Source organism: Acomys russatus, chromosome 1 (genome assembly GCF_903995435.1).
Source record: "Acomys russatus chromosome 1, mAcoRus1.1, whole genome shotgun sequence".
In the NCBI taxonomy this organism is placed as follows: domain Eukaryota; kingdom Metazoa; phylum Chordata; class Mammalia; order Rodentia; family Muridae; genus Acomys; species Acomys russatus.
In genome coordinates, this window is record NC_067137.1 from 45,301,737 (window position 1) to 45,318,820 (window position 17,084).

At 41.9% G+C, this 17,084-nt stretch overlaps 1 protein-coding gene across 3 annotated transcripts in view; it reads right to left on the minus strand.

Moving 5' to 3' along the window:
- Hbp1 (HMG-box transcription factor 1) overlaps window positions 1–15,998 on the minus strand; it is a 28,988-nt gene extending 12,990 nt beyond the window's left edge. The window contains exons 1-3 of one of the 3 annotated variants that reach the window (XM_051144723.1): window positions 15,858–15,998; window positions 6,199–6,382; window positions 2,602–2,830 (exon numbers count right to left, since the gene is read on the minus strand). In XM_051144723.1, the coding sequence (XP_051000680.1) occupies window positions 2,602–2,830; window positions 6,199–6,382; window positions 15,858–15,872 (428 nt within the window). In that variant the 5' untranslated portion in view covers window positions 15,873–15,998. Of the gene's footprint in view, window positions 1–2,601; window positions 2,831–6,198; window positions 6,383–9,760; window positions 9,906–15,719 lie in introns of those variants that run through there. The other 2 variants (XM_051144731.1, XM_051144741.1) reach the window with 2 other exon arrangements.
- Window positions 15,999–17,084: the final 1,086 nt, after the last annotated feature.

Consider the following 17,084-nt stretch of genomic DNA (forward strand, 5'->3'; position numbering starts at 1 on the left):
CTTTTCTCTTGAAAGAAACATAGCATCAATGCTGTTACACACGAGGCAACTATGGACAACACTAGTAAAGACAGCTGATTACAGTGACGAGCTGCTGCCGAGACTTACCATCAACCCTTCTCCCGTACAGACTTACTAATCAATGCTGTTACACAGAGGCAACTATGGACAACACCAGTAAAGACAGCTGATTACAGTGACGAGCTGATGCTGAGACTTACCATCAACCCTTCTCCCGTACAGACTTACTAATCAATGCTGTTACACACAGCCAACTGTAGACAACACCAGTAAAGACAGCTGATTACGGTGACGAGCTGCTGCTGAGACTTACCATCAACCCTTCTCCCGTACAGACTTACTAATCAATGCTAAAGCTCTCTCATCGCACATTCATCACATTTTCTTTAATTTTTTAAAAAATTCAAATTGGCAAAGACCTCAGGCTTTTCCCGCCTCAAGCTCAGGGACTGCAGGCATGTAAGCGACACATGATCCCCATCTCTTTTATCCCAGTAAAGATAAATGTGCGTATTATCAAGAAGGAAATATCCATCCATTTCTTACACTCACAAACAAGAACAATGCTAAACTGTCCAGCCATGTATCACGGGGCCACATCAACTGCCTTAAGCAAAAAATACCAACAGAAAACCGCCTGGTTGCCTTTCTTGTAAGAAGACACTATTTTTCATGTTTGAATACAAACCTGTTGAAAAGCAACTGCTCACTAACATACAGATAGTTCAGCCACTTTCCCACAAGTACCATCTTCAGTCCTCCTCCTTCCTTCCCTCAGTAAAGTCTCTACTGAGCACTTATAAGTACAGAGGGACCCCGAGGACACAGAGATCCTCCTTCATAGCTAGTACTACAGAGCACTTCAGACACCCAACCTCCTGTGACCACCACAGTTCGCAGCCCATACACACTTGCACCAAAAGCCACTGACAATGATGAAAAACAGGGAAGGAGAGCAGGACTCTGATGAACAGCACAGAAAAATGCCTCCAAGGATCAAACTACACCCCCAGGGAGACAGGCCCTTACTTTCCTATCTTTACTTACACTCATTTTCTTCTGGAGGGTTTACTGACTTCCCAGGCGCTTTCCCTGGACGCTTTCTGTGCAGTACTACAGATAAAACTCAGGTTTGTGTTCTGCACATGCTCAGTAAACACTCTTCTACAGAGCTGTGCCCATTCCCTTCTATAAACTGTAACTTCAATGTGAAGAGGAACTGTGCCATCTTCTATCTAGTTAGAAAGGGAAGGGCAACACTTAAATCAGGTTTGGTTTTTTTAAATGTATGACTATAGTAAAAGAACTTCTTTCCTAACAGGCAAAATGCCCTAGGTTAAACAGATTACTTAAAAAGTAGGAATACAAAGGACATGGTACTCTGAAAGAAAAATTTCCCTCCCTATGGAAATTTATGTAGAATTTAAGTGAACTACATTGCTCTACCAAGACCCATACCCTGCAAAACAGGAAAGTAGCACGCCTTAACAGGATACAAGACAAATAGGCGTTCATACTTACTAATTCATGCTGCAGCAAAGTAGTATACAACTTGGGGCCAACACCAAAGTTCCAAGTTCCTCCTGCTTGCCTAGCATATTCTGATCTACTTCTTCCAAAGGAGTGAAAACGGGAGCACTTTTCCAAGCTATCATATTTAGTAAAATGATAATCCTAGGAATATCAGCTGGGACTTTCCATAGCATCACTGCAAATCCACCCATTTTCTTAACTTAGATTTAGATACATGAAGTGGCTTTTATTACTGGGAGTTTGTGGGTATGTATGTATGTATGTACGTATGTATGTACTTATCATTTCCATTATATGAATGAGTGTTTCGCTTGCATGCCTGTCTGTGTACCATGTGCAAGCCTGGTGCCTAGGCAAGTCAGACTGGAATTAACAGAAGGTAGGATGTAAACTATCATACGGATGTTGGAAATCAAACCTGGGTCCTCTACAAAAACAAGTGCTATTGACCACTGAGCCTCATCTCCAACCCCTGCTTTAAGATTAGCAAACCTTAGAATTAGTAGATAAACAAGGTTAGGCACACCATGGAAAAATATAAAACACAATGAATCAAATATATAGTTAATAAACATTTAAAATATACAGTATTTATTATAACTATGGTCCTTTAAAAATATAATTTATTTCTAAAAGCAAATATTCATAAAAATGTATTCCTTAGGCTTTTTTTTTTTTTTACTTTTAGGCACATATATTTTTATGCTATATTTTTCTCATAGCATTGTTAGCTGATTCTCAAAACAACAAAATCATCTCTGATCATTGTGAGGATGTTAATTCTACTGACTTTAAATATTAAATTGATCATCCAATAATAGCAAATACCATTATTGTAAAATTGGGGAGATTTTAAACAATAGCTTCTTAAAATTAAATTTCTTTTTCATTTCTGTGTGTGTATAAACACAAGCACTATGGCATGCATGAAGCCAACTTGCAGGTGTACTCCTTCAGGCTTGGTGGCAAAGCCCTTTACCCACTGAGCTATCCTGTCAGCCTTAGTGATAAAAAAGTTTGAAATGAAAACATAATCAATGTTTCTACCTGTTATAAAATGAGCACTGCATAAGTGGACTTTGTGGACTAGTGGCAATATTTGCTAATTCTGTTAGCCAGTCCACCTCATCTTCACGGTGAGTATTTTCCGGTATGTCTGAGGTATTCTGGCTCCAAGATGGTCTTGGGTATTCTTGATGAGACACATCTGAACTTAGCTGGTATATGGCAGATTGGGTAGGGTCACTTTGAACAGCCTGAAGTTCAGGAAGGTCGTCTGGAAATAAGCACAAGATTATTACTTTTTAATATTATAGTGAATAATAAGTAATTGCACTTAGGAATACACAAATTTAACTAATCTGTAAGGAAATAAACTCAAAATTAAATTCAGTGATTTCTTGACAGAAACAATTTTCATTTAAAATGTATGTACATGTGGATCTAGGCAGCCCGAGGGAAAAAGCTCAGTGGCTATAAATACGGCAATGTTTCACTGCTTGAACCATCATGCAATTACTACAAGAGGTCAGAGCCTGAAAAACAAGGTTCATTTTGTTTTCTATACTTCATCTGGGAATGATCTATAGACAAGTGCTATGTTCCTACATTAGCAGACTAGGAAGAAAAGGGCACTTAATGTGTACATAGAGTTATATACAAGCTTTACTGACCCATTTAACAAGTAACTGCAATACTGAAACCAACTCCTAAAGATGAGACCAGAAAGCATACTATCAAGGTTTAGGTAGTGCTACTCAACTCAAATCTCAACTAATTTTTGTGAGTTGGGTATGATGATACAAGCTTAAAACTCCAATATTTGGGAGGTTGAAGCTGATGGACTCCAAGTTTGTACCCAGGGTGAGCAAGACCCTGACTAAAAACAACAAAGAAACAAGTAGAATAGATTCAGTACATCTTTTTTCAGTTTTTCTATTTAGCTGGACCTGTTAGTGCAGGCCTATAAACCAACCTCTAGGAAGCTGATACAGAAGAATGGTTGAGTTCAATGCTGGCCTGAGCAACATAGTGAGATCCTAGATCAAAACAGCATTATCCCCAAAGGTACATCCCAGAACCTAGTTCTTCAAAAGCAAAACGGAAACCACCCCAAAAACAAAGGATTGGGGTGTCTCATGAGCCAGGCATGGTAACTCACTCTTTAATCTCAGCACTCAGGAGGCAGAGGTAGGCCTGGATTTCTGAATTCCAGGGCAGCCAGAGCTCTATCATAGAGACCCTGTCTCAAAAAACAAAATACTAAAACAATGAAACAAACTAACAAAAACAACAGAAATACATACACACACACACACACACACACACACGCGCGCGCGCGCGTGCACCCTCTGTACAGATCCACAGGGTCCCTTAAATATGCAAGTCAGGACAAATTCTAGGAACTGGAGAGATGGCTCTGCAGGTAAAAGCACTGACTGCTCTTCCAGAGGACCCTGCTTCAATGCCAGCACTCACGTGGAGGCTAGAACTGTCTGTATTCCAGTCTCAAAGGATCTAATATAATATCCTCTTCTGGCTTCTATAGGCACCAGAAACTCATGTGTTTCACAGACGCATACTTAGGCAAAATACCTATACAAGTAAGATAAAATTAAAAATATAAAAAGGAAAACTCTTAAAATTACTTACAAATGTCACTAATGAAAGAAAACGGGGCTAAGACAGTGCATTTCTTTATGGAGTTGTGTCTTCACCTCCTTTGGGTCCTCCATTGAAAAAGTAGAATCTAATCTCAAATAATCTTTTCAACCTTCTCTTCTAGATTAATAAATGTTCTGTACTATTCATCTGTGAACACTAGTTACTTTGCTTTATGCTATGTAGCAGTGACTATGCTTTATCACCTTTTTGATGACATCAGTCTCTATGTTTTCTTTCCACAGGGCAATGGGTACAAAAAAGTGCTCAATATTACAATAGGAAAAAACAAAAAACAAAACAAAAGACGCCCTCAGAAACACAAAAACTAAGTATCCTAATTATTCCAGAGCAGACCTCTAAAACTAAAGTGACTTAGGTAAAAGTAGTAACTCAGGTGATGCAGTCATTCTTTGGTGGGTTTTTTTGTTTGTTTGTTTTTTGTTTTTAGTTTTTGGTTTTTCAAGATGGGGTTTCTTTGTGTAGCCTTGACTATCCTGGACTCACTTTGTAGACCAGGCTGGCCAGTACAGTCCTTCTTAACAAGCTGACTACACAGTATCCATTTCATTGAAACAAGGAGGTGTAAAGCCAGTCTCCAGGTTGCTCTATTTACCTTACCTCACTGTCAATACCCTGCCTTTAAATGCACCATGTCTGTATTATGAAAAGCTGATTTCTGTTTTTTCAGATTTAGAAAATTAACTATGTATACTGGCACAAATGTGTATGCTGTGAAGGCCAGGGTCTGTTTATTTACCTTGGTCACTTTCCACCTTATTTTTTGTTTACTCCGTGAACATAAGAGCTCACCAGAGCTGGCTCCCTAGCCAGCTTTCTCTGGATCCATGTCCATCATTAGATGGACAATCAACCATTGCCAAAAACATTGCTCCTTGGTCAATAGTAAACAGTACTCAAAAGTATTAGGATCCAGAAAATATACATATACAGTATGTCCTTAGACTGTTAGGATCTCTAAGTCCCAAGCATTATAGCAATATCATCATTTGTAAAGCCAAGAGCGTCACGCGCCACACCCTCTGTTTCTATAACCACTCAAGCAACTACAGATTGCAGGAAGTCAAAGGCATGTTGAAAAGCCAAGCAGCGAGCCAAAGGTGCTCATAACTACTCTAGAACAGCAGTTTACAAGCAATGCTATTTAAAATCAGAATTCAATTCACCTAGTCATTCTACAAACCCCTCTCTGCAGTAGCTCATCAGGAATAATCACTACAAATGTCTGGTCTTCAACTTTCATGGGTACTGTCATTTCCACATCAGACCAACAAATCAACCATGGAGAGCTCACTAAGAAAGTCACATGGCAGGGTTTTCAAAACAAAGTATGTAATAATTTGATCTTGAAACACAAAGTGAAACTATTACTCTAAAAAAATTGTTAAGTCTCTGCAAGTACCTAAGTAGCTCACACTGTTTTCAATTACATTTTAAAAGGAGGGACTTCCTCCTCCATAAGGCTGTGGGGGATGGCTCACTGGGCCTGCTGCACCGCATGAGGACCCAAGTTTCTAGCTTATCACCCACACAAAAGCTACATAGCAGGACAGGACCTGTCCGTAACTGAAGGATCTGGAACAGTGAGATAAGAGCATTCTGGGGCTCTTGCTGGCTTGCCTGTCTATCTGAACTGGTGAGCTCCTATGTTCACGGAGTAAACAAAAAGTAAGGTGGAAAGTGACCAAGGAAAATACTGATACACACCCCTGGCCCTCACAGCATACACATCTGTGCCAGTATACGTACATGCACGCACCCACCACACTCCAACAATAAAAACACACGCACGCTCACACGGCACACTAAAATGAAAAGCAGAGAGAAGAATGTTAAAAATTCCTATTACACAAACTCTTCATATACTTTTTTAGGTAGACAAGACAAGTAAAGAAGTTCATGAAATACAGCAATTAATTGGAATCTTAGTGAGATTCCTAAATAACTTCTCATTTTGTTTACCAAGTTCCATGTGCTCGTCACAGGAAGTGTATCCTGGAGAGGACGGCAAATTCTCATTACACTGCAGCAACTCCAACGAGTCATTCATTCCTGAAGCTCTCTTGTCCATCACCAGCAGGAGTTTCTGTACTGCGTTGGGCATCTGATTTGTCTTGACTTCCCACACCATGTTATGGTGCTCCGACTTGAAAGAAAAGAAAGACAATGACATGTGAGCTGGACAGTGTAAAGTCAGTCAGAGAGACAGCACTATGCTGCATTTCAACTTACTCATACAATGCCATTTTATTTGCCCACTTCCTCCATGACAAATCCAGAACTGTATGCTCAAACTGAATTATACATAAATCTCAAAGGATTAACACTGCTAATTCAGCATCTCTTCTCCTTAACAGCAGAATTATACATGTTCGCATTTTCTGAAATAGTAACTCTCTTTTCAAATGTAAATACTAAGTCTAGCAAGTCGTATTTCAGATGTGTTCAAAATCAAAAGGAAATTGAGATCAACCAATTTTCCTTAAGTAAAAGGACTAAAGGACCTGGGGGTAGTGGCACACATCTTTAATTCCCTAACTCAATGAAGCAGAGGCAGGCAGATTTCTGAGTTCAAGGTCAGTATCATCTACAAAGCAAATTCCAGGCCAACCAGGTATACCTAGTGAGAGCCTCTCTTTAAAAATACAAAACCAAAAAAAAAAAAACCTTTTCATTTAATTGTTCAGTACTTTGCTTCCTAATATTCCCAACGTGAGCAAGTTAAACATACTTAAAATTATATTCTCTGAACATTTAAGAGTTTCTGATTCTTGCTGGATGTGGTGGTGCATGCCTGTAATCCCAGCACTCAGGGAGGCAGAGGCAGGCAGATCTCTGTGAGTTCGAGGCCAGCCTGGTCCAGGACAGGCAGGCTACACAAAAAAAAACTGTCTCAAAAAACAAAAACAGGAACAAAATAAATCTTGAATCTTACAATGGCTATATTATACTATACTTCTGGTAAAAATCAAAATGTTCTCAAGTTTTCTTCAGGAGATTTGGGACCCAATAATGAGAAGAAGGTATGTCATTTTAAGCCAGGCATAGGAGTACACACCTTTTGTCTCAGCACTCTGGAAGGCAGAGGCAGGAGGATCTCTGAGTTCGCAGCCTGCCTGGTCTACAAAATAGCCAGGGCTACACAGAAAAAAGGGAGTAAGGTAAAGACATATATTGATTCTATATTGACTGCTATTCCCAGAAAGATGCATTTTTAAAACTATAGTAAATTTAGCTAAACAATTACTAAAACTGACTTCAAAACAAACAGGTGCCACTAAAAATTCCTTTTACTTTTTTATAGAAAGAGACTCAAATTTTTGAGTCACATTAAGATAAAGATTTCAACTTTAATCCCAGCTAACTTCCTTTATGGATTCTTTGTGGAAGCCTTGGACAAACTATCCCAAGGGAGAGGGCAGCAGTCCAGACGAACAGCACATCTCAGCAAAGTACTTTGAGGATTCTAACACATAACAAGTCTAAAGTTCTTTCCCTCAAAATAATTTGATTCCTGAAAGGCACAATGAAAGGAATCAGCCAACTCCAAGAAGCTGTCCTTGTTTCCCATAGCACACTTTGGTAGACATGTTAACTAGGCCCTTACCCTGGGCACTGCTTCAGAGGCTTACTCAGTATCAACTGTAGGACATGTCTCAGTGTGGTAGAAGGATGCTTAGATAGAAGAAAATATGGCTTTTGATTCCAGTTTATTTCACTTTATGAGCCAAGTGACTGAACCTGTGGCTAAATCAGTGTCAAAACATGCTTATAAAACCTGTCCTACTTTCTCTGAATCCCCAAAATGAATGAAAAAAGTTTTAAAATTTTAAACCCAAGATTGTGCAGCAATGAAAACATGTTGTGGGGGTCCTTAATGTCCTAAATAAACTAGACACTGAAAACAGTCAGCAGTAGATAAACATACAGCTTTCTAGTTTGGGCAGTTTCTTCTTGGGAAATCTGACAAGCCATCCATGTATCTTGGAACAGTGACATGGCATGTTGTAACTTCAGGTACCTAAGAGTCTATCTAAAAGTATGAAGCACATTGGGAATGTGTTTTCCCTGATTACAACATTCTAATTCATCAGTCTGAGCATACTGCTGCTACACCAACACTTGTTGGGATAATAATTTCCCACAAATGTGATTTCTCAAGTATTAAAGCATGCTTTCTGTGCCTCTCTCTACCCAGGGCTTGAAACCCTGAGCAGATTTACCTAAACCAGTGATTCTCACTTGGCAGCACACATCTGCTAAAAACAAATGATGCCCAATTCCCATCTCCCAAGGAAATGACTTGTTTGTACCAGACCTGTTTAGTGGTTTTTGTTTTCAAACACCCAAGTATGCTGTGTTAAGAACTGCTGGGATTGCTTCTTATTCCTGGGAAAAACATCAAATGGTGGATGGCTCTGGGGGTTCAGGATTAGGAGGCCAAGGGGGTTTCTGAGGTAGGTTCAGTCTTGGGGGCTGGCCCTCAATCGTAGAGGTAAAGCCAAAGACAAGGAGTGGATCCCATCACCAGCTGGGCTGACTGGTTAAGGACAAGTCCTTGGACATTTACCTGTTCTCCCTGCCCATTAAGAAATCCGAGATTATTGACTTTTTCCTGGGCATATCCCTAAAGGATGAGGTTGTCAAGATCATGCCAGTGCAGAAGCCGACACCGTTGGACAGTGGGCCAGCTAGCTTTAAGGTTTTTGTTGCTACTGGGGACCACAATGGCATGCTGGTCTTAGTGTTAAGTGCTAAAAGGAGGTAGCCACCACCATCTGAGGGGCCCTCATCTTGGCCAAGCTTTCCATCCTCCCTGTGCGGAAAGGCTACTGGGGGAACAAGACTGGTAAGCCTCACACTGTTCCACGCAAGGTGACAGGCTGCTATGGCTGTTTTGGTGCATCTCATCCCTGCCCTCAGAGGCACTGGTATTGTCTGTGCTCCTGTACCCAAGAAGCTACTGATGATGGTCGGTATTGATGACTGCTACACATCAGCCAGGGGCCATACTGCCACACTGGGCAACTTTGCCAAGGCTACGTTTGAAGCCATCTCCAAAACCTACAGCTACCTGACCTCTGGAAAGAGACTGTTCACCCAGTCTCCTTATTAGAAATTCACTGATCATCTCGTGAAAAACCCACAACAGAGTCTCTGTTCAGAGGACTCAGGCTCCAGCTGTGGCTATCACATGGGGTTTTTAAAACAAGAAAAATAAAGTGAGTTAAGTCTTTAAGAAAAAAAAGAAGTGCTAATATTAAAAAGATGATTGCTAATAAGCTGGGGTAATGTAGCTCAATGGTAGATCACCTGTCTATCATACCTGACTAGGGGTCAGTCCTCAGGACAAGAACACACTTTTTTAATCAAAAAAGGTAGTTTAATGAGTATTATTCAAGGCATTACGTTAGCTGCAACAAGGAACAGTCAACCAGAATGTCAAGGGATCTAGGCTTTAGTGTACAGAGTAAGGCTTAGCTGTCAATAGGAAAAAGGTAGACTCCCAACAAAAGAAACTCACATCAGCAAACTGTCAGATCTGGCAAGGTGCCACTGGATGAGGTCAGGAAAATAGAGAAACTAGTACCACCAGGAAGTAGGAGGGCCTTGAGCACTGTGTGGTCATAGATGCTAAATCTGTAAAGTGGAGTAGAGTGAGTCTTAATCCTAGTGTAAGAAAATGGAAGAAAGATACAAGGGTAAGGACTCAGATTAAATATAAAATAAGAAATCAGATTAAATATAAAATGGGTTTGTCAAAAACCTATACACTCTTAAACCTTTTTTTGAGAAGTGGAACAATTAAGAGTACAGTGATAAGGAAAAATGTTTCAAATACCTAACACAAAGTACATCTTCAGTATTGAATGGTCAGTGTTATTAGCAATGATCAGACGACAGGGAACCACTAATAATATGGACTTGAGATCTGGCATGAGTGAAACTACAAACAAGTTTTTTCAATCTGTACAAATCATATTAAAACTATGAATAGGCAAGGTCTGTAAAACATGCAGGGGTTATGTTTTTAAAGAACACTCTCTCTTTCTGGATAAGCCAACTGCTTCCAGATTCCTAGGCATGGTGGAGCAGGCCTTTAATGCCAACACTCAGGAGGCAGAGGCAGGAGGATCTCTGTGAGTTCGAAGACAGCCTGGTCTACAAAACGAGTCCAGGACAGCCAGGACCACAGGAGAAACCCTGTCTTGTAAACAAAACAAAACAAAACCAAAATAAAACAAACAAATAAAAAAGGGTGATGACAAGTAGTTACAATGCAGATCCCTTACTTAGAAACTCCTAAGACACACAGAACTAGTCACTCTTCCCAAGTTTTCTGAAACAACTAACGCTAAGTGTAGATCACAGGTTTTAATTCACCCTTTAGAGATCTACTGAACAGCTTAAAGAACATAATTCAATCTGGCTTCCTAACTTCAAACCCTTGTGAACATCCCTATTATGTTCCAAACACTGTGAACTAGACTTCAACTACAGTTGCATCTGGAAAATAGCCTCACTTCACCATCATTTTCAGGCAGCCTTTGTGTCTTAGCAATGCTGTTCTGAGCCCACAGAACTGCAACTGAACATGTCTTGTCTGTCTCCCCTGCAGAGGGCTTTGGTTTTGTCATTCTCCCCAGCTAGGTCTACCCACTCCCAACCCACTGTGCTGCAGTGGCTACCATTCATCATGTACAGTACACTAACTTAGATTAGCCATCTCTCAGAATTTCAGCACCTGCCCTCTTTGTCACAATCTCATCACAGCTTAACTGTGGGGACAACCCTAATTTTAACTTTAAAGCAGAACTACTTACAATTAAAAGGCCAACTAAGTGTTTACTGTTATACTTCTCACTACTTATGGTCAAGTCTGGGTTTTGGCTTAAGTTGTTAAAGTAAAGGGTTTTTATATGTTTTGTTTCTTTAAATAAAGTTTTGATTTTGTTTGTTTTGTCGAGACAGGGTTTCTCTGAATAGTCTTGGCTGCCGTGGACTCACTCTGTAGATCAGCCTGGCCTCCAACTCAGCCTGGCGATCTGCCTGCCTCTGCCTCCCAAATGCTGGGATTACAGGTGTGCACCACAATGCCCAGCAAGTTTTGATTTTTAAGGTCTTTATTTCCTATACAGGAAAAGAAAACCTAAACTTGAAAATAAAAGGCTCACACTTTAATCATGTGGTTGCATAATCTGGATCCAGTAATTTATCTTTAAACTCACAGTGCTACTTATCTCACAGGGCCAGCATAATACAGCACAAGAAAACACACATGTACAAAGATTACATACAAATACAAGTCGCTGGTCTGTGTCTTCTTACAGTTCATGCTGGGGAAAGCAAGACCTCTGAAAATATAAAGGTACCCCGCTTCAGCCTTTCCTCAGAAACAATCCCACATACATTAGATGGTATTCTGATAAACAAGCTCCACTCTCAAACACCCCCTGCTAGAGCTAACCCTATTGTTCATTCCCACTGGCACTAGAATGAGCAGCAGGACTTGCCTTGTATTTAAGTTAAATAGGCACATGTCGATTCATTAAATCAATGATTTTCAAAGGTTCAATTCTCTAGTTGTACTTTAAAAGCTATGTTCAAAAATTTAAAATGTAATGTTTTGTTCTAAACTTTCAGAAGTATCTAGATATTCTTAGAAAGAAGAACAACAGTGGACAACAAATAAGCTGGGTTTTTAAGACACCTGCCTGCCTCCCTCCAGAGCACTGCCACACAATTCACATTTTAGTTACTCAAAACGGCTTTGTGAACATTATGGATGAGGAAAGCAGGACCCTGGCCCACTGAATGAGATCATTTTCCTTCTTAAAATATAAAGGGGAAAACTTTAGCTCAAAATATATTAGACTCTGGTTTGCAGGAGTTTCTATGCTGGGCAGTGGATGTACACGTCTTTTTAGTCTCAGCACTCAGGAGACAGAGGCATGTAGATCTCTGAGTTTGAGATCCACCTGGTCTAAAGAGTGAGTTCCACCAGCATTGTCAGGGATACACAGAGGAACCCTGTCTTGAAAAACAAACAAACAGGAAGTTTGTTTTTGTTTCTAGAGTCCTATCTTTCTCTTCAGTGATCCTTATAAACTGTGAAAGGCCTTCTGTCTGCTCTCCCTCAGTCTTCAAGGACTTCCATCCAGACTACTTGTTCAAATTGTTTTGAAAAAGGAGCTAAAGAGAAGGCAATGTACCATCAATATATACCTCTGACAAGAGCTGAAACATTTAAAATGAATTATGTAACTACAAGCTACATAACAGTACTAAAACAAATTTACATTCAACTTTCTGTATCAAAAACAATCAAAGGCTTTACTGCAGTCCTTTTACAATACTTCACTTATTTTATGTCACGTCTTTGACAAATCTTTCTTCACTCTAGCTTGCCACTGAGCTAAAAAATGAAAACAAGCCGCCACACAGTAGGTTTTGGTAACTTTGCCACTGTAGCTTACCACTTAGTACCACCTTGTGGTCCTCAATAGTTTAACCACTGAGATCTATTTCCCTACTTGTCAATAAAACTAAAACGTATCCACTTCTCAATTGTTACAGGTATAAAAAAATACACCTCACATCCCCTTCCTTTGCTAAAACAAATCAAAGTAAATTATTTTCATTCTCAGTCAACATGAAATAGAATACAGACCACATGAAACTTTCTATGACCAGTACTGTCAATTCAAATAATATTTAAGTCATTGTGGAGGCTGAAGAGATAGATGGTCTCTTCAGAGGCCTTAGGTTCAATCCCCAGCACCCACATCAACCCACTATGGTGTTTTAGTTCCTTTTCCAGTCTGCTAACACCAACTACCTCTTCTGGCCTCCTTGGGTACTGCAAGATGTGGTGCAGAGAGACAAGGCAAAACACCCCCCACCACCACCACCCCAACAAAACAATCTTTTTAAAAAGTCATCTAATGAAAAATTTGAAATCATCTAAAATTTATATGACAGGAACTATTTCCCCAAACTTACCTGTAATCCTAAACATTTTCATATTATTACACCAACCTAAGAAAACAATGGTTTTGGTTTTTTTGTTTTGTTTTGTTTTTTGGTCCAGGCATGTCCAAAATCATCTAAAATTTATACGAAAGAAACCTATTTTCCTAAACTTGATTATACCCCTAAACATCTTTATCCTACTACAGCAACCTGTGAAAATAGGTTTGTTTGGTTTTGGTTTTGTCCAGACTTGGGGGCAGACTGAACCTGAGCACTCAGGAGGCAGAGGCAGGAAGCTCACTGTTCCAGCCTGGTCTACAGAGTGAGCTACAGGCCACCTGCAGCTACAGAGTAACCCTGTCTAAAAAACAGAAATGGCTGCATTTCTGTAATATCATTAATGGTTTTACATTTCAATGATATCTAATAATAGATGACAGCCACAAATTCAAGGCCAGTCTGGGTTACAGACTTCAGAATCTTCAGAGCAGGTAGTTTATTCAATTAAGGCCATGCCATTTGTCTTAAAAAAAATAAAAAAAATAAAAATAAAAAAAAGAAAGAAATTGAAGTATATTAAAGACTTTTTTCTCCTTTTGTTTTGTCTTTAAGAAAAGGTCTTACTATGTGTAATAAGTATATATGTAAAATAATTAATTAATTTTAAAAAAAAGAAAGAAAAGAAAGGGTCTCACTAGTCTGGAACTCACTATGTAGCAGGGGTCATAGCCCATTCGCCTGCTTGTACCTCCCACGTGCTGGGACTATAGACCACGGATGGCTGAGAAAAACTTCCATAATGAAAATGTAATATAAATTACGATTGGGAGTACAAAGTAAATGCAGACTGAAATATGAAAGTATATAATTACTGATTTTTGGCAGCTACAACTAAAATGTTTCAAATTTCCTTATGCGATATATAGGTATTTGTCCATTTTTAATTTTTGTGATCTTTTCCCCTAAGTACACGATGTGAAATCTAAAACACATATAATATCTGCCCTTGTTTAACTAATAAGTTAGGGAGTAACTTAAGGTAATTTAATGTGAATACGAGAGTACTGATCTATTTATTTCCCACCAACACACAGACCAGATTGTAATGCACACAAAGAACCGCAGGCCCAGTATCTAAGCTCATGCCATCTGCCTGCTTCACTGGACACCGGGAGAGACTCTAAAGATAAAATATAGTAGAGATGATTTGATGGTATAGCGTTTAAGACAGAAACTGAGAAACGACCAAAAAAGAAAAAACACTCAGAAGACCACCTTTTATTTAATCAGGGAAATGAACAAAGGAAGGGCTTTCCCGTGAAGGCAACTAGATTTCTAAAACCAAGCTGAGAGCTACAAAATGAAATTTTAAAAGGTTCTGAAATGTACTAGTCGAGTTGAGTAATGTTTAAATAACCATTTCTTCTTCAAAAACCCAAAGTACTTGGCAAAAACTGAGTTTCTTTAGACTGTAACTCAATATCCCACAATACTTTTAGTTTCACAAAGCTGAGGATTAAGGGGAGAGGTGGAACTGCAGAACCAACACAAAGTTACAGCTCCAGACCAGCTGTATTCAAATACTTGTTTATGTTAAAAATCATTCCAATTTTTAAACCGTAACTCGTCCTGAAACCCCACTCCCCAGATGGTGAAGCTCTCTTAAGCCCCACAGAGTCCCAGCAGCAGCAGGTACGAGGTGCCAGTGCGTCCCGCCCAACTGTCAGTGCTTTCCCCCGAGTCCCGATGAAAAGTCCCAGAGAGTGAACTCTAGAGCGAGGCTACAAAACACGGCTTCGCCCGAACTCCTTTTTTGTTTGTTTAAATATGCCTGCAGAGGGAGGAGCCTGGCCTCGCCCGCCGGCCTCGGTGCCGGGTCAGGCCGAGCAGCGCCTCCCAGAGCTGGCCAAGTCCACCCCCACCTCTTTCGCCATTCATCGCTTCCTCCCCTCCCCCCTCCCCATCATGTGACCACAGCCTGGACGCCAGGCTTGTTTTCCCCCTTGGCGCAGCCCCACCGCGCAGGCGCCTCGCAGCCCATTCATTCGAACTGCGTAACAATGAGCCCCAGGCCCGACGGCTCCGCGAGCTCCCCCGCCCGGCTCTGGGGCCCAGGGGCAGCTTCGCCTCCCGGGAGCCCCCAGCCCGCCTGGGCTCGCGGCCGCCATCCGCCCCTCGGCCCCGCCGCTGGGAGTGGCGAGTCAAACTTTCCGGAGCCCTCTGGAACGCCAGGCCCCTCCCCTGCCCCGGCCCCTTCCCCGGCTGCCCCCACCGCGAGCGCGGCCGAACCCCGGGCTCCGCCAACCCTGCCCTCCCTTCCCGGGTGGGGGGGCGACCCTGGGCGCCGCGGCCGTCCAGCCCCGGAGAGCTCACGGGAGGCCCCGACGGCGGGCTCGCCGCCGGGAGTCGAGTGCCGAGCAGCCCGAGGGTCGAGCGGCCGCAGCCCGGCCCCGACGCTCCAGCCCCTCCCTTACCCGCCCCCACCCCTCGGAAAGGCAGCGGCCACACACCGTCAGGACGCCGGCCGCCTGTCGCGACAGCGTCGCCAGCAGCTTGCCTGCGCGTCCCCCGACGGCCGCCCGCCTCCCTGGTGCGCGCCGCGACTCCGGCCGCCGCGTCTACTCCTCAGCCGAAACTTTCCTACTTACCAAACCCGTCGCCATTACCAAGTCTTTCAAGCTTCGTCTTCCCCCTCCCCTGAAGCCCCCGGAGGCTGAGCCTTCGTCCGCCTTTTTCGTCTTTAATTGGTCTGCAGAACTGCCATTCTAAGATCTTGCTTTTCCATTGGGCAGTGCTGTGGTCCGTCTCGGTGGGCGGGTATGTATTGACTTTTCTGTTGTGTTTACTGGAGAAGGTGGCTTGTCAATCACTACAGACAGCGCTTCGGATTGGATTGCTGCCGAGACTTTGGGGACCGGAGCCAAACTTTGCTGTCGAAGTGGATTGTGGGTTAGTAGTTTCAGTCTTGCTCCCTAGCTGGGTAAATTACCGGTGGGAGGAGCTGGTTGGACTACATATCCCAGAGATGAGTGCACCGCGCAGTCTTGATAGTAAACAAGAGTCATAGGGACACGTGTATCAGCTCGTTTGTTTTGGTGTCTGAGACAAAAGGGAGGGGGCGGAGGGAAGGAGTGTTTTAAAGCCGGGGCCTCCTCTCTTCCTTTTAGGCTCCTTGAGGCTTCCCAGCATCCTCGGTCTGTTGTTGCAGCACCCATTCCAGGCCATAAACAGCAGAATCGCTTGCTGCTCAAAGTTTGGCAGGTGGCCAAGGTATTGTTTTAGTGCGAGGGGAAGAAGATGACTGCACAAGCGGAAGCAGCGCAGGCTCGCCTGGGACTTGATGACGGCCCAGGCACGATAGGGATTACAAAGGTTGATTCAGAACTGCCTTCCGTAGTGCGTTAGCGAGATTATTTTATTCAACCTTTGCCTCACTACGCCCACAACAACTGAGGAAGATTTACCAATGTTCAGTTTGACCAGGATTCGTTGAAAAACAGCCAAGTGACGTCCACTGTAGGAATGAGATAAAATCGGGCTCGAGGATTTACACAGCTGTTAATGGACGTTTGCTTTGAAATTGAGTGTTTGAAGCGATGTTTCCGTCTTGGCCTACATTTCCCTTAGTTCACACAGAGGAGTATCGGCATACCGTATGCTACACACTTACTTAGTTGTTAGATCGCTTCTAAGTTTCTTTGGCGAATAGTTTAACTGTGTCTCCTTTCCTAGGGGCTCAGAAAGAAAACTGCCCTTCCACCAAGTTCTTTCTGATGTTTCACCAGAAGTGGGGAATGGCTTCTCAGCTTTAGTTACCTTCCTTTTAAAGGAGATTGCTCATAGCATTTGGGTGCAGCTAGTCTATAATTGGCATT